Source organism: Leopardus geoffroyi, chromosome B4, assembly GCF_018350155.1.
Source record: "Leopardus geoffroyi isolate Oge1 chromosome B4, O.geoffroyi_Oge1_pat1.0, whole genome shotgun sequence".
Classification (NCBI taxonomy): domain Eukaryota; kingdom Metazoa; phylum Chordata; class Mammalia; order Carnivora; family Felidae; genus Leopardus; species Leopardus geoffroyi.
The window spans coordinates 1,025,637-1,048,070 of record NC_059341.1 but is presented as its reverse complement, the minus strand read 5'-3'; the positions used below and the strand labels follow the sequence as shown (position 1 = coordinate 1,048,070).

The 22,434-nt window shown below is 48.2% G+C and overlaps 1 protein-coding gene and 1 pseudogene across 8 annotated transcripts in view; one reads left to right on the top strand and one right to left on the bottom strand.

Moving 5' to 3' along the window:
* The window catches only part of WDR37 (WD repeat domain 37), a 64,757-nt gene that overhangs the window by 28,893 nt on the left and 13,430 nt on the right, over positions 1-22,434 (bottom strand). For 7 of the 8 annotated variants that reach the window (XM_045465014.1, XM_045465013.1, XM_045465012.1 and 4 more), the window contains exons 2-9: positions 19,844-20,021; positions 17,028-17,124; positions 14,435-14,530; positions 14,041-14,105; positions 10,484-10,619; positions 8,842-8,913; positions 5,542-5,586; positions 3,824-3,900 (exon numbers count right to left, since the gene is read on the bottom strand). In XM_045465014.1, coding sequence (XP_045320970.1) covers positions 3,824-3,900; positions 5,542-5,586; positions 8,842-8,913; positions 10,484-10,619; positions 14,041-14,105; positions 14,435-14,530; positions 17,028-17,124; positions 19,844-19,981 — 726 coding nt within the window. In that variant the 5' untranslated portion in view covers positions 19,982-20,021. The other variant, XM_045465020.1, reaches the window with a different exon arrangement.
* LOC123591173 lies at positions 1,034-1,512 on the top strand (annotated as a pseudogene).

Here is a 22,434-nt window from a genome sequence, read left to right as displayed (position 1 = left end):
TGACCTGAGCCGAAGTCGGACGCTCAACCAACTGAGCCACACAGGCGCCCCACCATCTTTTTTTTTTTTAATGTTTTAATTATTTTAGAGAGACAGAGAGACAGAACATAAAAGGGAGAGGTGCAGATGGAAAGGGAGACACAGAATCCGAAGCAGGCTCCACGCTCCGAGCTGTCAGCACAGAGCCCGATGCGGGGCTTGTACTCACAAACCGCAAGATCATAACCTGAGCCCAAGTCGGACGCTCAACTGACTGAGCCACCCGGGCGCCCCAAAAATGAACAAGGATCTTAACAGACTAGAGTTTCTTCTAAAATGCAGGCGAGCCGCTAAGTCAACCCGAGGCAAGCCCAGGCGGCGAGAGCTTATGACAAGTGCCATCTCCAGGACAGGCTGCGCGGGACCCTCCGAGGCTCCGTCACTGACTGACACAGGCTGCCCCAAGTCACCCCAAAAGCCTGAGGTGGCAACTATCAATCACAGACAGTCCCTGCACCCAACACAAGCAAAATCACAAAGAAGAAAACAGGGTCAATTTAACGTCGTAAATAATATATTACGTTTTTATAATGTAAGTACTATATGTGATTTTTTCCGTCTGCCAAAACTAGAATTTTTCTTATTTCCTTTGAAAACAAATCCATACAACGTTAACACATTTGCTGAACCCTCTCCCTGGCCCCTCTGCCTCATCATCTGTCAGCACTATTTCTTGAGCCAATGGCCACGTTAAATAACAGTCTGGTTATTCCACGAGGGAAAAAAACATGTTAAAATAAAAGACAAAACACTCCACTAAAAATGAACTGTTCAGGGGGCGCCTGGGTGGCTCAGGTGGTTAAACGCCTAACTGATGTCAGCTCAGGTCGTGATCCCAGGGTTGTGGAATTGAGCCCCATGTCGAGTTCCTCACTGAGCGTGCAGCCTGCCTGAGATTTCTCTCCCTCTGTCTGCCCCTACCCTGCTTGCACTCGCACTCTCTAAAATTTAAAACAAAAATTTTAATTAAAAATAAAAACGTACGACAGAGTGGCCAATGGTCTGCAGAGCAACATGCCTAAGTTTTATTGTGACTCCTGCGACACATACCTCACCCATGACTCTCCGTCTGCGAGAAAGACACACTGCGGTAGTAGGAAACACAAAGAGAATGTGAAAGATCCACTATCAGAAATGGATGCAGGAGCGAGCCCAGAGCCTGATGGACAGAGCAACTGCTGCACTTCAGCAAGGAAAGGTTCCTCCTGCTCCACTCTCTGTCCTCCGTCTGCAGGAGCAATGATCCCACCTCCCCCTTGTCTCCCAGGTCCTCTTTGCCCTGGTATGACGCCAGCACCCCATACGGGGGGCCCTCCTCCTCCTGGGATGATGCCAGAGGGACCCTCTCCTGGAATGAGGCCGCCTATGGGAGGCTACATGCCAATGACGCCTGGGGCCCCCAATGATGAGACCTCCCCCGCCCGTCCCACGATGGTGCCCACTTAGCCAGGAATGACCTGACCAGACAGGTAAGGAGAGACAGAAACCTCCTTATATCCATTTTGTATTACTTGTTCTACTTCACCAGGAGATCATGGTGCTGTGACTCTGGGTGTTTTCTAACAGCATGACAAGGAAGACTTGCTCCCCCTTCCTATCAAACAGTGAATAGTTTTTCCAAGGGAGTAGCGGGACAAAAAAAAAAAAAAGCAATTTTCATTTGTATTGTGAGATGTGAAAATAAAATTGTCAACTGTTTTAAATAATAAATAGATAGATAGATAGATAGATAGATAGATAAATATAAAAATGTGCTAGGAATTTACCCAAGGGATACAGGAGTGCTGATGCACAGGGGCACTTGCACCCCAATGTTTACAGCAGCACTTTCAACAATAGCCAAATTATGGAAAGAGCCTAAATGTCCATCAACTGATGAATGGATAAAGAAGATGTGGTTTATATACACAATGGAGTACTACAGGGCAATGAGAAAGAATGAAATATGGCCCTTTGTAGCAACGTGGATGGAACTGGAGAGTGTGATGCTAAGTGAAATAAGTCATACAGAGAAAGACAGACACCATATGTTTTCACTCTTACGTGGATCCTGAGAAACTTAATAGAAGACCATGGGGGAGGGGGAGGGGGAGGGGGAAAAAAGTTACAGAGAGGGAAGGAGGCAAACCGTAAGAGACTCTTAAAAACATCTGAGAATAAACTGAGGGTTGACGGGGGGGGGGGTGAGAGAGAGGGGAAAGTGGGTGATGGGCACTGATGAGGACACCTGTTGGGATGAGCACTGAGTGTCGTATGGAAACCAATTTGACAATAAATTTAATATTAAAAAATAAAAATAATCATTCAAAAAATAAATAAAAAATAAAAATAAAAACGAACTGTTTAGATCTCCCCACTGAAGACAATTCCTACTCATCACTGTAATTACTTAATCCATCTCCAAAGAGAACAATGTTTACAACGTTTCAAAGAAAGAAACAAGTAACACAACACTCCAAGACGGAAACAGCACGGCCAGAGGGCGAGTGCCGTCCTCCTGGCAACTCCGGCCACAGTGCATCCCCAGCTCCGCGCTGCCCGGTGCCGTGTCCGCCCACGGGAGAGCACAGGGCCAGGCTGAGTGACCCCTCGGCTCTCCTGCGACAGAAGCAAGGAGAAGGCTACCCGAGGCCTCTGTGTGACCAGAAACGGTGTTGGGCTGAAGGGAACAACTACATCCGAGCGGAAAAAAGCTAACTGAAGGCTTTATGGTCTAAATCCACCCATCCTTCTTCTTAAGATGCAACCCGTTGTCAACCACCTGCCTTTACCTCCTTGAAGATGATGTCACACTGACTTACACAGTTTACTTTACGTTTGTTTATTTAATTCATTTAGTTTTGAGAGAGAGAGACAGAGCAGGGGAGGGGCAGAGAGGGAGGGGAAGAGGGAGACTCCCAAGCAGGCTCCGCACTGCCAGCACAGAGCCTGACATGGGGCTTCAATTCACCACCTGTGAGATCATGACCTGAGCCGAAACCAAGACCCTGACACTCAACCGACTGAGCCACCAAGGCGCCCCCAGTTCACCTTACGTGAAAGACAGACTCGTGGTCTAAAACACATAAAACATTAAGAAACGTGACCTAATTGTATAGTTTTTAAATATTAACGGCCAACGTTTACTAGCTGTGGAAAGGGGGGCGAGAACAAGGAACTTCACTTTCGACACTGTCCTCTGTTCAGGCTTCCAGAACAAAACACCAAGACCGGACAGCCGGGATCAAGGTGCGGCCTATTCGGTTTCTGGTGCAAGCCTTCCCAGCTTGTCATTACATCCTCACATGGCAGCTCCCAGGTACAGCAGGGAAGGGAAACACATGCAAGCTCACTGGTGTCTGAGGAAGGACACTAATGCTATGCCAACAGGACCCCAGCGTCAGTACCGCACTTCCAAATACAGCCACACTGGGGGGGCAGTTAGGGCTTCAAACTCTAAACTCTAAAGTCTGTAAGACCATATAAATTTGGGGGCGCCTGGGTAGCTCAGTCGGTTGAGCATCTAACTTCGGCTCAGGTCACGATTTCGCAGTTTATGGGTTCCAGCCCCACATCAGGCTCTGTGCTGACAGCTCAGAGCCTGGAGCCTGCTTCAGATTCTGTGTCTCCCTCTCTCTCTGCCCTCCCCACCTCGCACTCTCCCTCTATCAAAAATAAATAAACATTTAAAAAAAAAAAATTTTTTTTAAGAGACCATACAAATTTGTCCTAAACTTTGCAAGTGTCCAGAACCCTACAACATACCCCAAGTGGCGCTTTCATGGTAAGTAAAGGTGCTGCTTACAGTGGTGTCAGCAACAGGCTGGGGCGTTGGCAGCTGGACGGCGTATCTCCAAATGTGGGCGGTCTGATCTCCAGAAGCTGAGGACAGAAATCAGGGCACAATTACCCACAGTGCACATCAGGTATAAGAAGCTTTCTGCTAGGTTCTGGCCAAGCGTCATCAGACTTCTGTAACTCAATGATCGAGAGCTGCTTCTGAGACTGCATGATGCTGCTGACAACAGGCTAAGTGCACACAATTAAGATGGTGGTTAAAAATACCCCCTCCTTTCATTTTACGGTGAAAAGCTGTGAAGGTTCAGGCAACACTTACAAGTACAGGTTATCCTGTCCATCTATCGAAGCTAAATAAACCGAACAGTACTTGAGAAAAGTGAGCCCCACACAAATACGTCCTCCCCTGCGCCCAACATCAGTGGGCTCACAGCCTGCTGGGCCCCGCGGGTCTGGGACCTTGCTGCCACCGGCCAGGTGTGCCAGGTGCTGTGCACATGGGACAGGGAGAAGGGCCGGGGAAGGGCACACAGACGTGCAGGGCGGGCATCTCCAGCTACCCTCACAAGGTACCGTCTGAACCTCGCTTCCCTCTGTGGCTAAGAGGTTCCCCAAAGCGGCCACGTGTGGACAGTGACACATTTCTCAAGTTGTCAGACGAGCTCACTGCCTGCCCTGCTAGCTCTCCTGCCCCACGTGCAAACCTCCATCGAGCATGCCTCTCCCCTGCCTCCTCACCCCAACTCTGGCCATCACCGGTCTCCCCCACCCTCCCTCCTCGCCCCAACTCTGGCCATCACTGTTCCCCTCCACCCTCCCTCCTCACAATCACTCACCGATTTCATGAAGTGGAAAATTCTCACCTACTTTATTCCCCACGTGTTTACTTGGGCATCAACTAGCTGTGGTCAAGGCCTGTTCAGACCCACCATATTCTGCTCACATGGAAAAGCACCTGATTGGCCCCACTCTCACCCTCTACCCCAGGGTCAGCAGAATCTGGCCCACGGGCCACAGCCACTCACCCATGCACTACCTCTCCTGCTTTCACACTAACACAGCTGAGTGGTTGTGACATGGACCATGTGGCTGTCAAAGATGAGAACGTTTAGTTACGATAATTTACAAAAAAAGCGTGCTGACCTCCACTCTCTCTAAACATTTACCCCTCGAGATTACTGTCAGTGTCCCCCAAAGTCACAGGAGTCTACAGTCAGGCAATTTTACTGGAAGACTCCTCAGTTCAACAATGAAGCTGTTGTACAAACTACTATATAAAATCACGGCAAAACCACGCGGCCACCACTGAGGAGCGCCCAGAAAGGAGGAAAAACGTTGGCCCCGCAGACTGCCGTGACCTGGGCTACTGTTTCTGCCCTCCTCTGTTTCAGATGCACGCAGGATTAGGAACTCGCAGTAATGACAGGTGTTCAGAAAACCAAGTTCCCTCTGTGGCGCGAGCAGAAAGTGGGCAACCACCAAGGGCTTCGCAAAAACCAGCTCAGGGTGGGTCACATGCAGTCTCCCAGGAGAGCCAAGCTCACCTGACAATACACCACAGGTGAAACAAGTGCCACCTGATGTGTCCTCCTTCCTCCAACCCTCAAGTATTTCATAAGATGATGATCTGACTTTTACGGAAGGGACCAACGAGAAAGGAACGACTAGGGCTATTTTTAAATTATCTATAACTTTCTTCAATAAAGAAGAAAAAGATCAACATACCAGTAAGAGCCAACTGCTCTGATGGATGAAACTTGATAGAATTTACTGCAAAACAAAAACATTACAAAACAGGTATAAAATAGTGACATATCATCAGCATTTCTCATAACAACGTGCATTACAAGGTAACTTTAAGAATTAAACAAACTTAATGTTCAATATTAGATCCTCCCACCCAATCAACCTAAGGATAAATGCAGAGATGCGTGAAAAACTCACTGAACATGAATGATCAAATGACTGACACATAAGACATACAGGAAAACAACACCAATGATCTACTTCTTTCTGTAGACAAGGAAGTCCTCTCGAGTGAAAAATGAATCAGGATGAAAGAGAAACCACACTTGTGACAACAGATGGGGACAGACCACACCAGGGACACTGTTTACTGCCCACCCTCCCTCCCGTCCTGTTCCAGGAGACCCCGGGAGCAGAGGCGGCAGGCCTCGCCAGCTCAGAGAGAGTCAGGATCCACACGGACGGTCCCCTCCTCCAGCTGGGGGAGGACCGAGGTGCTTCGCAGGAAGAAGGAGCAGGATTGGGGTGCACAGAAGAAGGAGCCAGAGTGTGCAGAGGCCGGAGCCTGGCTGCTGGGACCACCCTGCGAGGGAGCCAGCACTCACACCCACACAGCGAACACACGACAGGACAGAGTGCACAGAAAGTTCCAGAAAATGAAGCAAGTTCTTTCAGAAAGATTCCGCCAGCTACACCACTGGGAATTCTCTTTTCCTGAGGAAATGCAAAGTCCAGCGAGTGTAGACTGCGGGTAAGTGTGGGAGGAGCAGGTGGACACCACAGCCTCCTCAGGACCGGCAGCAAGCTGTCATGACCCTGTGCGCACGCACGCACACACACACACACACACACACACACACACACACACGGCAGGATGCCCCTAGGGCCAGGAGCAAGTGGCAAGCTCCGTGGCCACCTCTCACCTCGACGTCCGTGCAAACCTGAACACGCCACCAGTGCCACAGGTGGCCCTCACAGCCGTGACACATGCTTCGTGAAAGAGCACGTGCGGAGCACTCGGCCGGGAACCCGGCACACAGCGGGCGCTTCACGACTGTCACAGCTGCAACACGCACACCGTGCGCCAGCTCACCAAAGGGACGGCGCCACTGAATGGGGACGGGCCTGCACGTGCGCACAGGTGCCGCCCGGCAGGGGGCGGGCTGCAGCCAAACTGCGCCCCGTCCCCCGGCAGAGGGTCTGCTGACCGTGGCTGAGGCAGAATAGGAAGGTGAGCCCCGCCAGCACCTTCTCCAAAGATGCGCAGCACCCCCAACACGCGGCTAACTCAATTCCCAGAGGCCACACCGGGAGCAGAAAGGGAGAGGCCACCAGAGACCAATGTTCTCCACAGCAAGCTTCAGAGGCACCCGATCTTTAAATGGTTTGTGTGCCTAACTTTACCACAAACATAAAAGAACAACAAACAGGAAGAAGCACCATCCCCCGCACAAGAGGGCTCTACTTGGGGGTCGGGCAGGGGCAGCCACAAAGCCCAGCACGTGACTCTTGAGGCAGAGGGGACAAGACGCAGGAGGGTCCTCTGTGCAGGTGATGCCGCAACGAGGCAGGACAGACACGGCAAACCACCTGCAGTGAGCTATGCTCATAGAAATCCCAGGCGGGGAGAACCACTCCCTTCAGGCTAACGGGACCTTGGCCACGTCACTGCAACACCACCTAGCGGAAAGACCAAAGCCAGGACACGAGAATGCAGACACGGTGTCTGTGAGGACAGCACCCCAGAAGGGAAGGCCAGACATCAGCGCTCCACCTCCCGTCACCCAGCCTCCTGACGCCCAGGGCGGTGTGCACCCCACGTGCTGCGGCAAGAGGACACGGGAGAGAGGCGCGCAGGGTGGCCGGTGAAGAGCTGGGCGTCCAGGCCGTCCAGCGAGAGGGGAAGCTCCAGGGAAGGGACAACAAAGGAACAGAGATGCCGCACCGAGTATGGCCACCAGAAAGGCACGTCACACAGGAGCACAGGGACGAGTCAGGGATGGACGCAGAAACGAGGAGGAAGAAAAAACAAGGCACGTTACAAGCAGCTGTGAACAATACGCACGTCGCCATGAGTAACGAGAACTGTGCTGTCACCACTTGGTGAGGACAAGAGTGGAGGAGGATCTCATCCGAGGCGAGGGAGACGGCCCTCCTTCCAGCAGGAGGAAGCACTTGTCTAAAACTCCAACACTCAGAAATAATACAATAGGCTACTTCGAAAAACAGAATAAGGGCGTGCCCGGCTGGCTCTGCTGGAGGAACGTGTGACTCCTGATCTCAGGGTCGTGAGTTTGAGCCCCACAACGGGGTAGAGACTACTTGAAAAACGAAAGAAAAGAGCAGAATACTTACGTATTCGCTGTCGACAGTGGTTCCCTTCAGGGAAGTGAAATGGAGTAAAGAGGGCAGGGAGCAAAGTGCTGTAACTGTCTACACGGGCTGGCTAATACCCCCTGAATTTTCCGATGATGTGCACGTGTTTCGTTTTACAAACGCTTTCAAGGAATAAACATGCGGAGGAAACAAGCCACAGGGCCTCCCTGCGCCGTGAGCACTGCCTCCCCCGCCTGGGCACCATCCCGCAGCGGACTGAAGACACTCACGTGCTGAGGGACCCCGTGGGAACGAGACCCGAAAAAAGGGGAAAGCGTGGGTCACAGCCCAGACAGGACAAGATGCGTCCCCCACCCAGGGAAGGGCTGGCACCCAAGCCCAAGAAGCGGAGGGCAGGCACACCCGGGCTGTCTATGAAGGGCAGGGGTGCGGCGGTGGCTGGGCAGGGGAGAGTGAATGAGGAAGCAGCCGACAGGCACCGGAGTGGAGGGCGTGCCAGGAGGAGGGAAGCACAGCGGGCGCCCTGAGGGAAGTGAGAGAGACGCGGTAGGACACAAGGGAGCGTGCAGGGGCGGCTCACAGGAGGGGACGAGCGGCCATACCGGCGACAACAGGAGGTGCGGCAGGAAGCCCGGGATACACGGCATCCCTCCCTGGGCCCTGACACGCGCAGAGCACACGCCAAGAGAACCTCTAAAACAAGTACACGATCGCAGACGATGTCCACACTTCAGTTCCAAAGCTGTCGACGGGTGGCTTTCTAGGCGCCCGTAAACGAAGTGCAGACAGGTCCTGCTCTGCGTGCAGGGCAGCGGAGCAGTCCCTTCCTGAGGCTCCCTGCCAGAGGCAGCGCCCCCGTCCGCCCGGCGCGAGGGCCCGCCCGGCGGGCAGCCAGGTCAGTGCCCTCCCAGCACAAGGCACAGCCCGCCCCGGAGCACTCACCTGACCCCACGTGGCCTGAGTACTTGACGAGGCACCGCCCTGTCTCTATGCTCCACAGCAGGGCCGTGTGATCTGCAAGATCCAAAGAACAGGAGTGACTGACCCACCACCAACTCTACAGTCTTCAAATGAAAGTGAGAAGTTACATTACCACTAGTATCTCTTCCGACTGTAGATCAGAAACCACGTTTCCAAGACAGGAGAAGTGGGTGACCTGTCCCGGGTCAAGGGGGTGGCAAACAGATACCCAGGGACTTGGGACTCATGGCACATGGTCACACTGACTGCACCTCACCAGGGTCCTTCTAACCCATCACAGCTTCACTGTTTTGTTGAATTAACACTTTCCAGATCATCACACAGTAAATAAATGCAAAACTCCAGTTACAAATTATTTGAGATCATATGTATGCGTTTGGGCCTTTCCTCTTACAGAATAGAAAATCTGAAAAATAAATGTCAATTATCCAAACGAGATCTCAGAGATAGCAGAAACAGACCCTTTCATTCTTTCTTTTTAACTGCAAGGGAATTTCTAAAACACTGGGGAGTGCTCACAAGTGAACATAATTTTAAACAAGTCAACTCTCTTCATTCATGGTTCTATCTGCTGTAAAATTTTCTACTTCGATTAAAAAGCAGATCAGGGGCACCCGGGTGGCTCAGTCAATTAATCTTCTGATTCTTGATCTCGGCTCAGGTCATGATCTCACAGTTTGTGGGATCAAGCCCCATATCAGGCTCTGTGTTGACAGCATGGAGCCTGCTTGGGATTCTCTCTCCTTCTCTCTCTGCCTCTCACTCACTCTCTCTAAATAAATAAATAAACTTTTTCAAAAACAAAACAAAGCAGAATCTAGTGGGGCACCTGGGTGGCTCAGTCAGTTGAGTGTCCGACTTCGGCTCAGGTCATGATCTGAGGTTCATGATTTCAAGGCCGGCATCAGGCTCTCTGCTATCAGCACACAGCCTGCTTCAGATCCTTTCTCCCTCTCTGTGGTTGTCCCTCCCCCCACTCTCTCTCTCTCTCAAAACTAACTTAAAGAAGAAAAAAAAAAAAAGCACAATCTACTAAGTACCTGGAAAAATCATTTTCAATAAGTGAGCACCATTTTTAACTTCAGTAATTTTGGTCGGAAAGGGTATTATTAGGTTATGCACCTTGGATAGCTTTCAAAACCTATCTTTTCTTTAATGAGAGAAAAGGGTCTCTAACACCTGCCCCGGGAGTCCCACAGGCTGAAAGGGCTGCCAGCACCCCTGCCTCCACCTAAATCCTAGAACAGCTAGCCCCCTTCAGAGACCGCACAGCCCTTCCCTGGGCCGTACCTCACAACTCAAGCAGACACACGCTCGACTGTAACGAGAAAGTACCTCGCCTGTTCAAAAGACATTCTACCTTATGCTGCCGTAAACACAGGTGGCCCAATCATGGAGCCAGCACCTGCTCACCCGGACACCTGACGTCACACCTGCTGACAGTAGCAAGGCCTGACGGAGCACAACAAGGCCAAGTGCTTTGGTTTCAAGGACTGTTCGGCCTCCCGCCGGCTTCCAGCGCCAACTCTGCCACCCACCCTGCAGGGAGTCATCTGCACCAGCTGTCACGCCCGACAAGCAGAGCGACTGGCTGTGGACTTACCGGCAGACGCGGTGCCCAGCACCACGGGCTGTGTCCTCGCCACGCTGACGTCCCAGATGCCATCCCTGTGGCCAATGTACTCCTTCACGAGCTGGCACACGGCCCTCGACGTGGTGGTCTTGAAGCTGGAGACGATCTAAAACCGTGACGGGAAGGAGCATTGTAGACGATTTACTAACCGAATGTTTTTAAGTTAAAAAAGGTAAAACGGAAAAAGATGTGTTGAACGTCATACACCCCTGAACAGGATATTTAAAGCATTAAGGGCACACAACAAAAGCGCAAACAGCAGCATCCCTCCAGCTGGGTGTCACAAAGCAACAACGAAGGCCGTCCTAAGGCCTCTCAGAAGACCCCCGACCCCCCGCAAACCACGTGTGTCCTCCCGTGACGAAGAAGAGGGGCCTATTTACACACTGCGAGTGTCTTCCACAAATCCAAACCAGCCGACAAAATTTCCAAATTCTTTAAAAAAAAAAAAAAGCTACCAGGACATGAAGAAGTCAGGAAGGTAAACCCACACCCTTAACACTACCTTTTATTACTGGGGAACTTTCATTTTTTCCCATTTTTGGTAATTTACACCAACCACGTATTATCAGGAGGAAAAGAGCCCAAGGTGGGGAGGAATCCAAAGACGACACTTCTAACAGATGAGGTTTGTCCAACAGTGTTTATTGCGCGCGTGCTCGGTGCCGGCGCTGCGCCAGGAGACACACACAGAGCGACAGCAGGCCCTGGCCTCGGGCAGCTCACAGTCTGACGGGAACAGACAGGAGAACCACAAAGGTGCACACAAGGTGAGGCATCGTCTCGTACGATACACACGGCAAACAAGTCTCACTTTCTCTTACAAGGAAAAATAGAAAGTGCGTGAGCAAGAAACTAATTAAACACAAACAACTCTTCAGAGTTTGCTTTTTAAACTGTTCTCAGAGAAAAGGAATGGCTTTTCAGCTTTTAAGCAAATCAGAATAATGGAGATTCATCAGAATAATGACACTGTAAAATCAAACGAGAAAGAAAAATCAGTGGTGTTAAACAGCTGTTTGGAACACGGATTCGGCGAAGCCCTGAAAATGAGTCAAAGTTCATTCTTATTTAGTATAAACACATTACAACACAGTCCACTGTTCCATCAATTCGGGTATGAACGTTCAAACCATCCTCCGCTGCAGAGAGCGACTAGAAATGTGTATGAAGGCGGACTCTTCCGGCAGTGATACCGACAGGCTCCATCTGACTCGGTCTGCATTTTACCAAAGGACTTGCACAAACGCAAACTCCTCGTCTTCTTTTTCCTTCTGAAAGCCCCTCCCCCACCCACACTAGCAGAACCGTCCCTCCCAACACAGAAAAGGGCTTCTGCTGGCGCAAGGTGCCATTCGGATGTTCAAGAACGCAGCGGTTAGGAACGTGCACAGCTTGCCCCACAGGAAGTGGCAGTACGGTTCAGTTTCCAAGCCTCCTGCTGTGTGTGACACAGACGTCACTGTGAGGAGAAATGAACTAGTGGAACCACACTCCTCCCTCACCCACCCCGCTCGGACAGGAACCACACAAGGTCACCGCTCAATACTCATGGCAACCGCATTTCTGGCAGAATTCTGGAAGCAGAGCACATGCAGCTCATCAACACCGTAACAAATCACGTCACGTGTTGCTTCCAAATGCCCACTACACTCTGAATACCTATTAACTCTTTGTTTTTAAAAATGCTGACCCCTTCACTACTGCGAAGAGGCCCCACAAAAGACTGAATTACTCAGTGTTCATGACAGAGAAGCACAACAAAATGACAAAGTGATGCTTACACCTCTCACCCTAATTATCGTTCTCATTAACATACAATCTAAACTACCCCAACAAGACCAGAAAGGGCTTTTTTCACAATGCAAGCTATTTATCTTTGTAAAAACACGTGTGAACATTTTCACAAGTTTCTCTAACGTTAGACGGTCAGGCATCCCTCCCGACAGACACCAGCGACCTGTCCTCAGCCACCCAGGAAGGGAAGACCTCTTGGTTGCTGAACGCGCGTGCGTTTCCCACCATCCCACCACGTACACACTACTTGCCTTTCAGGGCTGAGTCAGGAGGCAAGTAACGAGGCCTCCTTGCTGCACACACACTCAGTGTTACTGCCAAGAATACACACTACGGCACGGATCAGAATGTATTCTGGGATCAGATTCATTCTTCAACCTTCAGGTAACATCTTACGTTATTATTCTTCAATGTGCACAATAAAGATCATGAATATGTTTCTTATACACTGAGATAAGTTTCTAGTATCTAAAACAAAGGGCACTTTATATCTAATACATTTTTTTTTTAAAGCAGAGTATTATTGTATATAACCTTCCCTTTGTCCAAATCTTGTATTTTACTATTCCTAGTAAGGGACAACTTTATACAATCTGTTCATCTTCTACTTCAGAAATGGTCACAAAGTTTCTGAATTCTAAGACCATATACATTGTACACACAGGCTGTGTCCACAAGAATAAACAATATAATTTAAGATAATATAACAAGAAGTTAGGACGAGCAAGAACATAGTCTCACAATACATTTCGAAGAAAACTCTGATGTTAATTTATTAAAAACTTAGAAACTAATAAGCTAGATAATACATAACAACAAAATTTTTTTAACTAAGCACTTATACTCTGGAGTTATCAAAGGAAACACAAGAAAATGTAATCAATGTTTGTATTTTTTGAATAACAAAGTTTTCCAATAAGCAGAAACAGCAGCAAGCCTGGATCTGCTTTATTACTTGTAGTTAATCTCGCTGGGGATGTCATGCTACGTAACTTGAAGCTCAAAGGGACGAACTGGAAAAACAGAGTTGACGGTAACTACGCCATCACAGCAGACTCACCACAAATTTCAACTTTTCCCTCAGGTTTAGCAAAAGGAATGTATATTCATTAAGGCTGGGTAACTAATTTATCTTCTGTATATTCAAAATGCTTCAAAGTAAAAACGCACACAGAATTACTTCAAAATATTACTTCACGGCAGTACTCCCTCACAGACACACTTACTCCCAAATAATTAAATCCTTGCCACTTTAAGAAGGTCAGAACAAGATTATTTTTAAAGAAGTAAAATACCACATACGTCCCTATTTGCCCTGGAGACAAGACCTTCACATCTGGATAATGCTCAGAAAATGAGAGAAAAACAGTGGGTGGCGGAAAACGTGCCTGTGGTGCACTGCATTACTCCATTACCTTTCTCCAAATTCAGAGCCTCTGTATCAAGCCAAATAACAATACAAAATGTATTTTCCCTCCAAAAAGACACCGTAGCTACTAACGCGTATCTTTTACTCTCACGGGAACCAGGGCAAGGGAGTGTCTAGGTGTCCATATGCTGTGGCCATCTCACAGATCTAGGATATTCCCTTTAAAAATCAAAGTTTTCTAAACAGCAGAAGTTCCTCTTTCTCTGTTACATGTTTATAATTGGAAAATATGCAACTTCAGGTACACGTCCGCACACCTCAAATACCACATGAGTGGCCCGAGAGCCAGCGCCTTGCGTACCTTGCTGGTGGAGGCCTTGTAAGTGGTCTTCAGCTTCTGAGAAAGCTGGCTGGTGCTGTGGCTGGCTGCAGAGACAGAGAATCGACAGTCAGGGCCGCAGAATGTCAGAGCTGGGACAGACTGGACAGCAAACCCCACCTCTCACTGCCAACAGGAAGACAGTGAAACCCGAGGGTCCATCTGTCCACGCTGGCATGGAGGTGACAGCACAGCTGGAACAAGACGCCAAGCTTCCTGGCACCCCTCTCCGCCTCACCCGCCCCCACCCACACCTGACTACGGGCCCCAAGCACTGCTGACCGCAGCAAGCAAACAAACCCACGTCCTTCATGAAATCCCAAATCTCCCCCACATGTCACGTGTCGGCGGTCCTGTCGGGAGCGCTCACCCTTACCTTTTGTTTTGAGCTGGCCCTTACTCAGTTCCGCCCCATCGATCGCTTGTCCTTCGGCAGCTAAACGTTCATTAAGAGTCTCAATCTCCCTACGCACTGGGAATAAAAAGGTTTTTTCAAAAAGGTAAGACGTGAACTTTTATGTTGAAACATATTCACCGCTTCCAAAACTTGAGGGTGTAAAAATATTATGTGTAAGTATTATCTAAACACCGACATGAATAATACCCTAACATTAGGTTCGCAGACTTCTCAAAATACTTGCGACACCTCTCACACACTGAGAACCACTGCTCTCCCTACACTGGGAAGACTGCGCCCCCAGGGCTCGCGGGCAGGGCTCCTGGACCTCAAGGTAGGACATCTCCTTTGTCCTTTATTCTATACACTTAAAAACATTTTCCTGATACTATCCAAAATTCAGTGAAATGTTTACAGTCTAGCCGAGAACACTGAAATTGGGAGGAAAAGCATACAACAAAACCTAACTATGGCTGCGTGGGACCACAGAGCGCCAAGTAAGGATTATATGTAACAAAGATTAAAAATCTGGGGCGCTTGGGTGGGTCAGCTGGTTAAGCGTCCAACTTTGGCTCGGGTCATGATGTCGCAGTTCGTGGGTTTGAGCCCTGCGTCAGGCTCTGTGCTGGCAGCTCAGAGCCTGGAGCCCGCTGAAGAATTGTCTCCTTCTCTCTGTGCCCCTCCCCTGCTCACGTTCGTTCTCTCTCTCTCAAAATAAATAGACATTAAAAAAAGAATTAAAAAAAAAAGAATTAGTTTGAAAAAAATTGAAGGAGAGTCACAAAAGTCTCAGAACCACAGGGAAAGAATGAAGAGGAAGGTCATCGGTCGTCAAGAAGGCGATCAGCAGACACCTGTGCCTATGCTCTCCTCCAGAACAGGTCTGCGGGGCCAGGACTGTCTTCCAGCCACAATGTTGAGGAATGACACGTGGCCAAGGAACAGGATTCAGCCGAGGGCACAAGCCACTACAGCGAGGCAGCAGGACCATGACCTGGCCACACATCCCCCCCAAGCCAGGCTGTGCACCTGCCAGGACAATGTACCCTCTACTCAGGCTATGGTGAGACGAAGGGGCCGGGTCAGGTGACAGAGAGGGTAAGGGCAAAGGCTCTGAGCAGACCTTACAGAGGCAGGGCGCCACCAAAGCCAGGCAGCACGAGACTGTGTCAACTCAAAGTACATCCAGCAGTAGTCATTTGTAATCCTACAGTTTTTCTTGAACAAACTACATGAGTTCATAAAATGTTAATAAGGCCTTACATCACAACAGAAGCTCAATAATGCTTTGATCGTTACAACTGATACTTTTTTATTTAAGAGACAGAGAAGAGAGAATAAGTAGAGGAGAGGGGCAGAGCAAGAGAGTGAGCGAGACACAGAATCTTTTTGTTAAGTTTATTTTTGAAAGAGAAAGAGAGAGCTCAAGTGGGGTAGGAGCATAAAGAGAGGGAGAATCCCAAGCAGGCTCCGCACTGTCAGCACCGAGCCCAAAACATGGCTCAAACCCAAGAACCGGGAGATCATGACCTGAGTCGAAATCAGACGCTCAACCAATGAAGCCAGCCAGAAGCCCCTATACTGCTTGATTCTTTAAGCAAATGAAGGCACTGCTTCTATAAAAAAAAATCTAAGAATAAAAACTAAAGCCAAGCTAATTTAAAAACTATTTTGATTTGGGGCGTCTGGGTGGTCAGTAGGTTAAACGTCCAACTCCTGTTGGTTTCGACTCAGATCACGATCTTCCGGTTCATGAGTTGGAGCCCCATGTCAGGCCATGTGTCCACAGTGCAGAGCCTGCTTGGGATATTCCCTCTGCCCCTCCCCAGCTCGTGTGCACACGCTCTCTCTCTCCATAAAATAAACAAATAATAGATAAATAGATACTTCTGATTGACCTTTAAAATAAGTCGAACAGATAATACTAAGAAATTCTCAAAATACAGTATATTTTAAAGGTAAACATGAATCAATAATTTCTCGATTTACAGTATACTTTGTATAGGGATAGTTATAAGAAGCATTTGTTTTTCATAAAACCGCCATCTGAATGAGCTAGTGTGGCCAGCAGAATGCTACCCACCCCAAAGGTAACCTGTGAGCACGTGAGCCCCACGGCTAAGGGGCCCTGCAGGTGTGACTACAGCGAGGGACCTCTGACGGGGAGGTCACCCTGCCTGGCCCGATGACCCAGCCTTCCCTCACGTCCTTAGGAATGGCTCAGAGATGCTCACCACCGAAGGCTTCGAAGACGGACGGTGGAAGGGCTTTGAGGCAAGGGGTGAGGCGGGCTCTAGACACCGGGACTCTGTCCTCACGATGCACAGAACTGAAAATCTGCCACAGTTCAAACAAGCAAAAGACAGACCCTCCCCCTCACCTCCAGAAGCACAGCCCTGCCAAGGCCTTGACCTGAGTCTGCTGGGAGGGGCCCCCCATAGTTCCCACCGGTGACTTGTAATCAATCTGGGTCACTCGAAGCCACTATGTGTGTTACAGAACACAAAATGGATACAGTAGTGACCGTCTACCCAAAATTTTACAAAAGCTTATTAGGACAGAAGATACTCACATTCTAAGTTCTCAATGTAAAGGTTTTCAAACTCTCTCTCTATTTGACCAAACAGCTCCAAAAGTGTACTGCGAACCGAGGAAGGCAGCTTAGAATCCTGAAGAAAAAAAAGGAAGATTCTGTTTAAAATGAATGAATAAGAAATTCTTTTCCAAAGCGAATTCTCATTTCTCTTAAATTCTTATTTTATACATTATTTCTTATACGTAAAATGCTTACAGAACTCACAGTTCCACATTTCTACGTATGAAACTATGATGAAATGATATAAATGGCTATCCAGCATGATACAGGATTCAAGAACAAGCGCTTCCTCAAAATAACATAATTTTCCCTTTTACAAGGGAGGAAACAAACCTACCTTATTCAAAAACCTCCACATTTGTAGAGAAGGAAGACAGTTCCCATAAACGCCGTTTCATCATGCACAGTCTTTAAAGTTCTACCGTGTGACATTATAAATTAATCTTAATAAGCCACCTACTAACAGAAGAGCTTTTAGAGAGCTCTCCCATCCACAGTGCTTCAGACAAAATCCTGGACATCTCCTAACACCTACAAGACTGTGAGGATAGAAATATGAGAAATCTGACCGGTAGGAGCAAACGGTGTCTGTTAAAGGAGAACATCCATGTGCTAAGTGTCAGGAGCACCACGCCACGCGTGCCTGCACGCCTGCCCCCGTGTTCTGCATAGCTGGAGTCTCCTCTACGCCTCATGGGAAGTCCGTGAGCAGAAGCAACGCAGAAGTCTGAGGTACAAGTGACTGGGCAGCGCCCCCGGCCCCACCCATGCTCACACACACGCACTTTCTGGACGCTGCTGGTCGTGGGGAGCCCGCACAGTCTACACTACTCTCCTCTCCAGAGAGCACGGCCCGACGTGCTAGTTCGTGCCACCCCACACTCAGAGTATTTCCAGAACGGAACTCGTAATGGTTCTAAGATGTTGCAGTACTTAATTGCCACCAATGTAAGTGACTTTTCAAGTTTCCGTGCAGCACAAACTTTCTGATGTTTAGTCAGTTGCAAATAAAAAAAGGACATACGATGTTTATTAAATTAAACTTCTCAGATTAAGTTCTCAGGAAGACAGAAATTCTAAGCAAAATGATCTCTAATGACATAAAAATTTCAGCAATATGTTTTGAAATCACATAATGTTCTAGTAAATTTGACAAGCCAATAAAAACTATATACAAAGCCATGTTTAAAAACTGAAATTTGGCAGAATGGGTACTATGGCCTCCCTCAACACCCTTCTAAAATGCCAATGAAAAATATGAAAAATAAAAATAAGATTTTGAAATAACAGTGAAAGTCAAATAAACCACGACAGTAGCACAGCATTTGCCATGCCGTCCACCTTGCCTCGTGGCCTTCGCATCCGCTCTTCCATCTCCGTGCCACGCTCTTCCCGCACCCTCGTGCGGCCGGTCCCCTTCGCACGGGCACTTGGTGAGAAGCCATTCTGAGTCCCACACCAAGGCCACATGTACGTGCATCGAGTCCTGCTCACCTATACCCACAGTCCCTTAAGATCTTTACCGTTCAACAACCGAAACATCACATTTACTTGAGTAGTAAACGCATCTTAACGTCGAATGTCATTGCCACTGGACACAAAACTGGGATGGCAGCGACAGCCTCACCCTACAATCAGGAAGCGAAACGGGCAGTGAAACGAGAACGTTCCCACCAGGCAGGCGGAGCCACGGGAGTGCCCCCGACGGCCTACTGGCGTCATTCGTCTTCACGGACCCCGACGGAGAGGTGCTGAACTGCGGGGACCATTTCAGAAACGTGAGGACAGAAAAGCTACTGTGACTGAGCAAGGCTCTCAAGTGCGCGTCACTCCATCACATCAGCACAATCACGGGTGCGGGAGGCCTCGCTCCCGGGCACATGCAGACTCAGCCACACTCCACAACCGGGGCCCCGCGGGCCTGCCGCACTCCTACACGCCCCGCGGGCCTGGGCCGAGCACCGCACTCCTACACGCCCCACGTTCACAGCTCTGAGAAGGTATAAGTACCGCCGCAGCACGTTCACGCTACCTTTGCGCCGTCTGGTACTGCTCCCAAATAGGCGTAACCTCGTCCACAAAGTGCAGGGCCACCGTCCCAATAGAATCCACGGGTAACTGGCCCACGGTTCGCAGATCCCTCCACCCACACCTACCATGCCAGCTGCTGGCAACCCTGCCGCGGCACCAGCCCGCGCACCTCACACCGGCCGGCGGGGAAGCCGCGCCAACAGGCAGGTGCCGTCCGGGGACTGCTGAAGCCACCGAGGCGAGGGCCCCACGGTGCGGCAGCCGGACCGGTCAGCTTGCGGACTCTGAACAGCCCCACAAAGGGTCACCCTGAGATGAAGTTACCTGCTTGATCTACATCACAATGGAGGATGGGCACTCAGAAGGCCGAGCAAAGAACATATTTACCCCCGACGAGTGAACTCCAGAAGACACTAACAAAGGCGACTGCAGGATTTTCACCACTAGAGATATAAGTAAATCAAATTAAAAAACATATCCTAGACTGTTTACCTGCACTGTCCAATACGGTAGCCAGCAGCCAAGTGTGGTTATTTAAATTTAGACGTAAATCAAGGAAAATTTTAAAAATGCCTCAGTCACACTAGCCACCCGTGTCTCTGTGCAGGCTGTTATGTATCACCGCTGTTTTTCCCAGTTATTGAGGGAAGGGGAGCTGGTTCTGTTTTGTTTTGGTAACACACTCTTTTTCTCTACTCTGGAGACCTGTATGTATTTGACTATTTCTGGAACATTGAAAACACGATCAGCAACCAACTCACTTGTCCTTCTAACATTTCTCTTGGCAGACCCGTCCTCTCCTGCTCCGAGCTGTTCGTTCTTCGTATAGAAAGGCTATGAGATTTGCGTTTCTGTTTTGCTTGGCGAGCAGTGGAGCAACTCCCGCTTTCTGTGGGCATTACTTCTAGAAGGTGATGTCCCAGTCGCTCCTGCAATAAGCTGAACAAGAGCAGGAAAAGCAAGGACTTTATTTCTGATATGACAAACTGGAATGAAGGAAAATAGACCATTGTTACTTTCAATTCCAAATCTCTCTACTATGGTAATATTTACCATGTAATTTACAATGTGACAAAGTAACGTGTTTTAAGACAGAGGCCACAGCCTTTGTTAATGAGGTAATTTTTTATCAAGTTTCATTAAGTTTTAAAAAAAATCAAATAGCAAAGACAGGCTTAAACAATTCTCCCTTAACCAACTTTCCCCAGCCTCTGCCTACTCCCCAGAGAGAACCAATTCTAATCACATGTTCTAGACTACACATTTTAGAGCAATCTGTCCAAGAGAAATACAACACAGGCCACATGCCTTAACTGTAAATTTTCTAGTAGCCACATTAAGAAAAAGTAAACACAGGTGAAATCATTTTTGATGATTTATTTAGCCAACTATGTTTAAAATACTATCCTTTGAGGAGCGCCTGGGCGGCGTAGTTGGTTAAGCGTCCCACCCTTGGTTTAGGCTCAGATCATGATCCCAGGGTTGTGGGATTGAGCCCCTCATCAGGCTCTGCACTGAGCATGGAGCCTGCTTGGTTCGGTGGGTCTCTCTCTCTCTCTCTCTCTCTCTCCCCACCGCCACACGTCCCTCTCCCCTGCTAGTGCTCACTCTCCCTCTAAAATAAAAAATTTTAATTACAAAAATAAATAGAACACTATCACTTTAGGCAACGTAAAAAAACACTAACAGGTATTTCCATTTGGGTGCTGCATCTTCAAAAAAAATTTTTTTTCAACATTTATTTATTTTTGAGACACAGGGACAGAGTGTAAGCAGGGGGAGGGACAGAGAGGGAGGGACACACAAAATCTGAAGTAGGCTCTAGGCTCTGAGCTATCAGCACAGAGCCCAACTCGGGGCTCAAACTCACGAACCATGAGATCATAACCTGAGCCGAAGTTGGAGATGCTTAACCGGCGGAGCTGCCCAGGCACCCCCGGGTGCAATCTCAAAGGGAATCAGCCACACCTCACATGCTCACCTGCTCGGGGCTGCCATAAGACAGCACAAATCTGGACATCATTCAAATTTCTACATAATATAAACATTTTCACTTTCCCACTTTGGGCATTATCTACTTGTTTCCTGCTACTGATTCCCCCTCCCAATATCACAACCCTGTTACTTAATTTTAAGTAATATATTTATTCACACGTTTCTTTCTTCAACTGTAACTTGTGTTTAGAACATGACCTGCTCATTTTGTGTTCTTACAGATCCCTCCTTCTCCCAGTATATCTATTAGTTTATGTAATTTTAAGATATTCATGGACCTCCCTTCTTTACTGACAACGTCTTTGACCCTCTCCAGCTCTGCCTCACTTTGTAAGAAAGGTTCCAAGTGTCCACTTTTTTCTCAAGCTCTCCCGCACAGCCATCCATCTCCTCTGTCATTTGAGAATGTCCTAGGAACACAAGCAGAGTATGTGCCTCTTCAAGTTTTGAGCTTCATGCTCTGGAGATCCATGCAAGTTGTTACCTGTACCAACTGTTACTTCCTTCTGATTGCTGGGTAGTATTCCACAGCACAGAGGTACTATAATGTAACCATTCATCTGTTTCAAAAAAAATTTAGTTCTTTCCAGTTTCTTACTATTATAAATAAAGCTACTATGAACAATAACATACAGGTTTTTGTGTGAATGTAAGTTTCCATTTCTTCTGGATAAATGTCCACGAGTGAGATTTCTGGGACATATGATCAATGTATGTTTAGTTTTTTAAAAAATTTTGAGATATTAACTCACACATCATATAATTCATTCCCCACATTCAGCCCTGGGCAACCACTAATCTACTCTGTACATAAATTGGTCTGTTCTGTCCATTTCATATAAATGGGTTCCTACAATATGCAGCCTAATCTATCATGATTAGCTTTTTTCACTTAGCCAAGGTCCACCCATGTTATAGCATGTGTTGGTAATTTATTCCTTTTTATTGCCAAATATTCCACTGTACAGACACACCACATCTTATTAACAGTTGACGGACATTTGGTTGTTTCCATTTGCGGGTTATTATGAATAATGCCGCTATAAATGATAACGTGTAGGTTTTGTGTGCATTTGTGTTTTCATTTCTCTGTGTACACCCATAGGAATGGAACTGCAGTAACTCGATGTTTAACCATGCTTAGTATTTTTAAGAAACCACCAAACCATTCTCCAAAGCAGTTATAATCTCTTATATTCCCATCAGCAATACAGGACATTCTATTCTCTGCATCCTCATTTAGTATGGTCACTGTGTTTAATTTTAGCGGCTCTGGTAGGCGTGTACTATCTTGTTACGGTCTTCATTCACACTTCCCCAGTGGCTGGTGATACTGCACATCTTTTCCTGTGCTTGT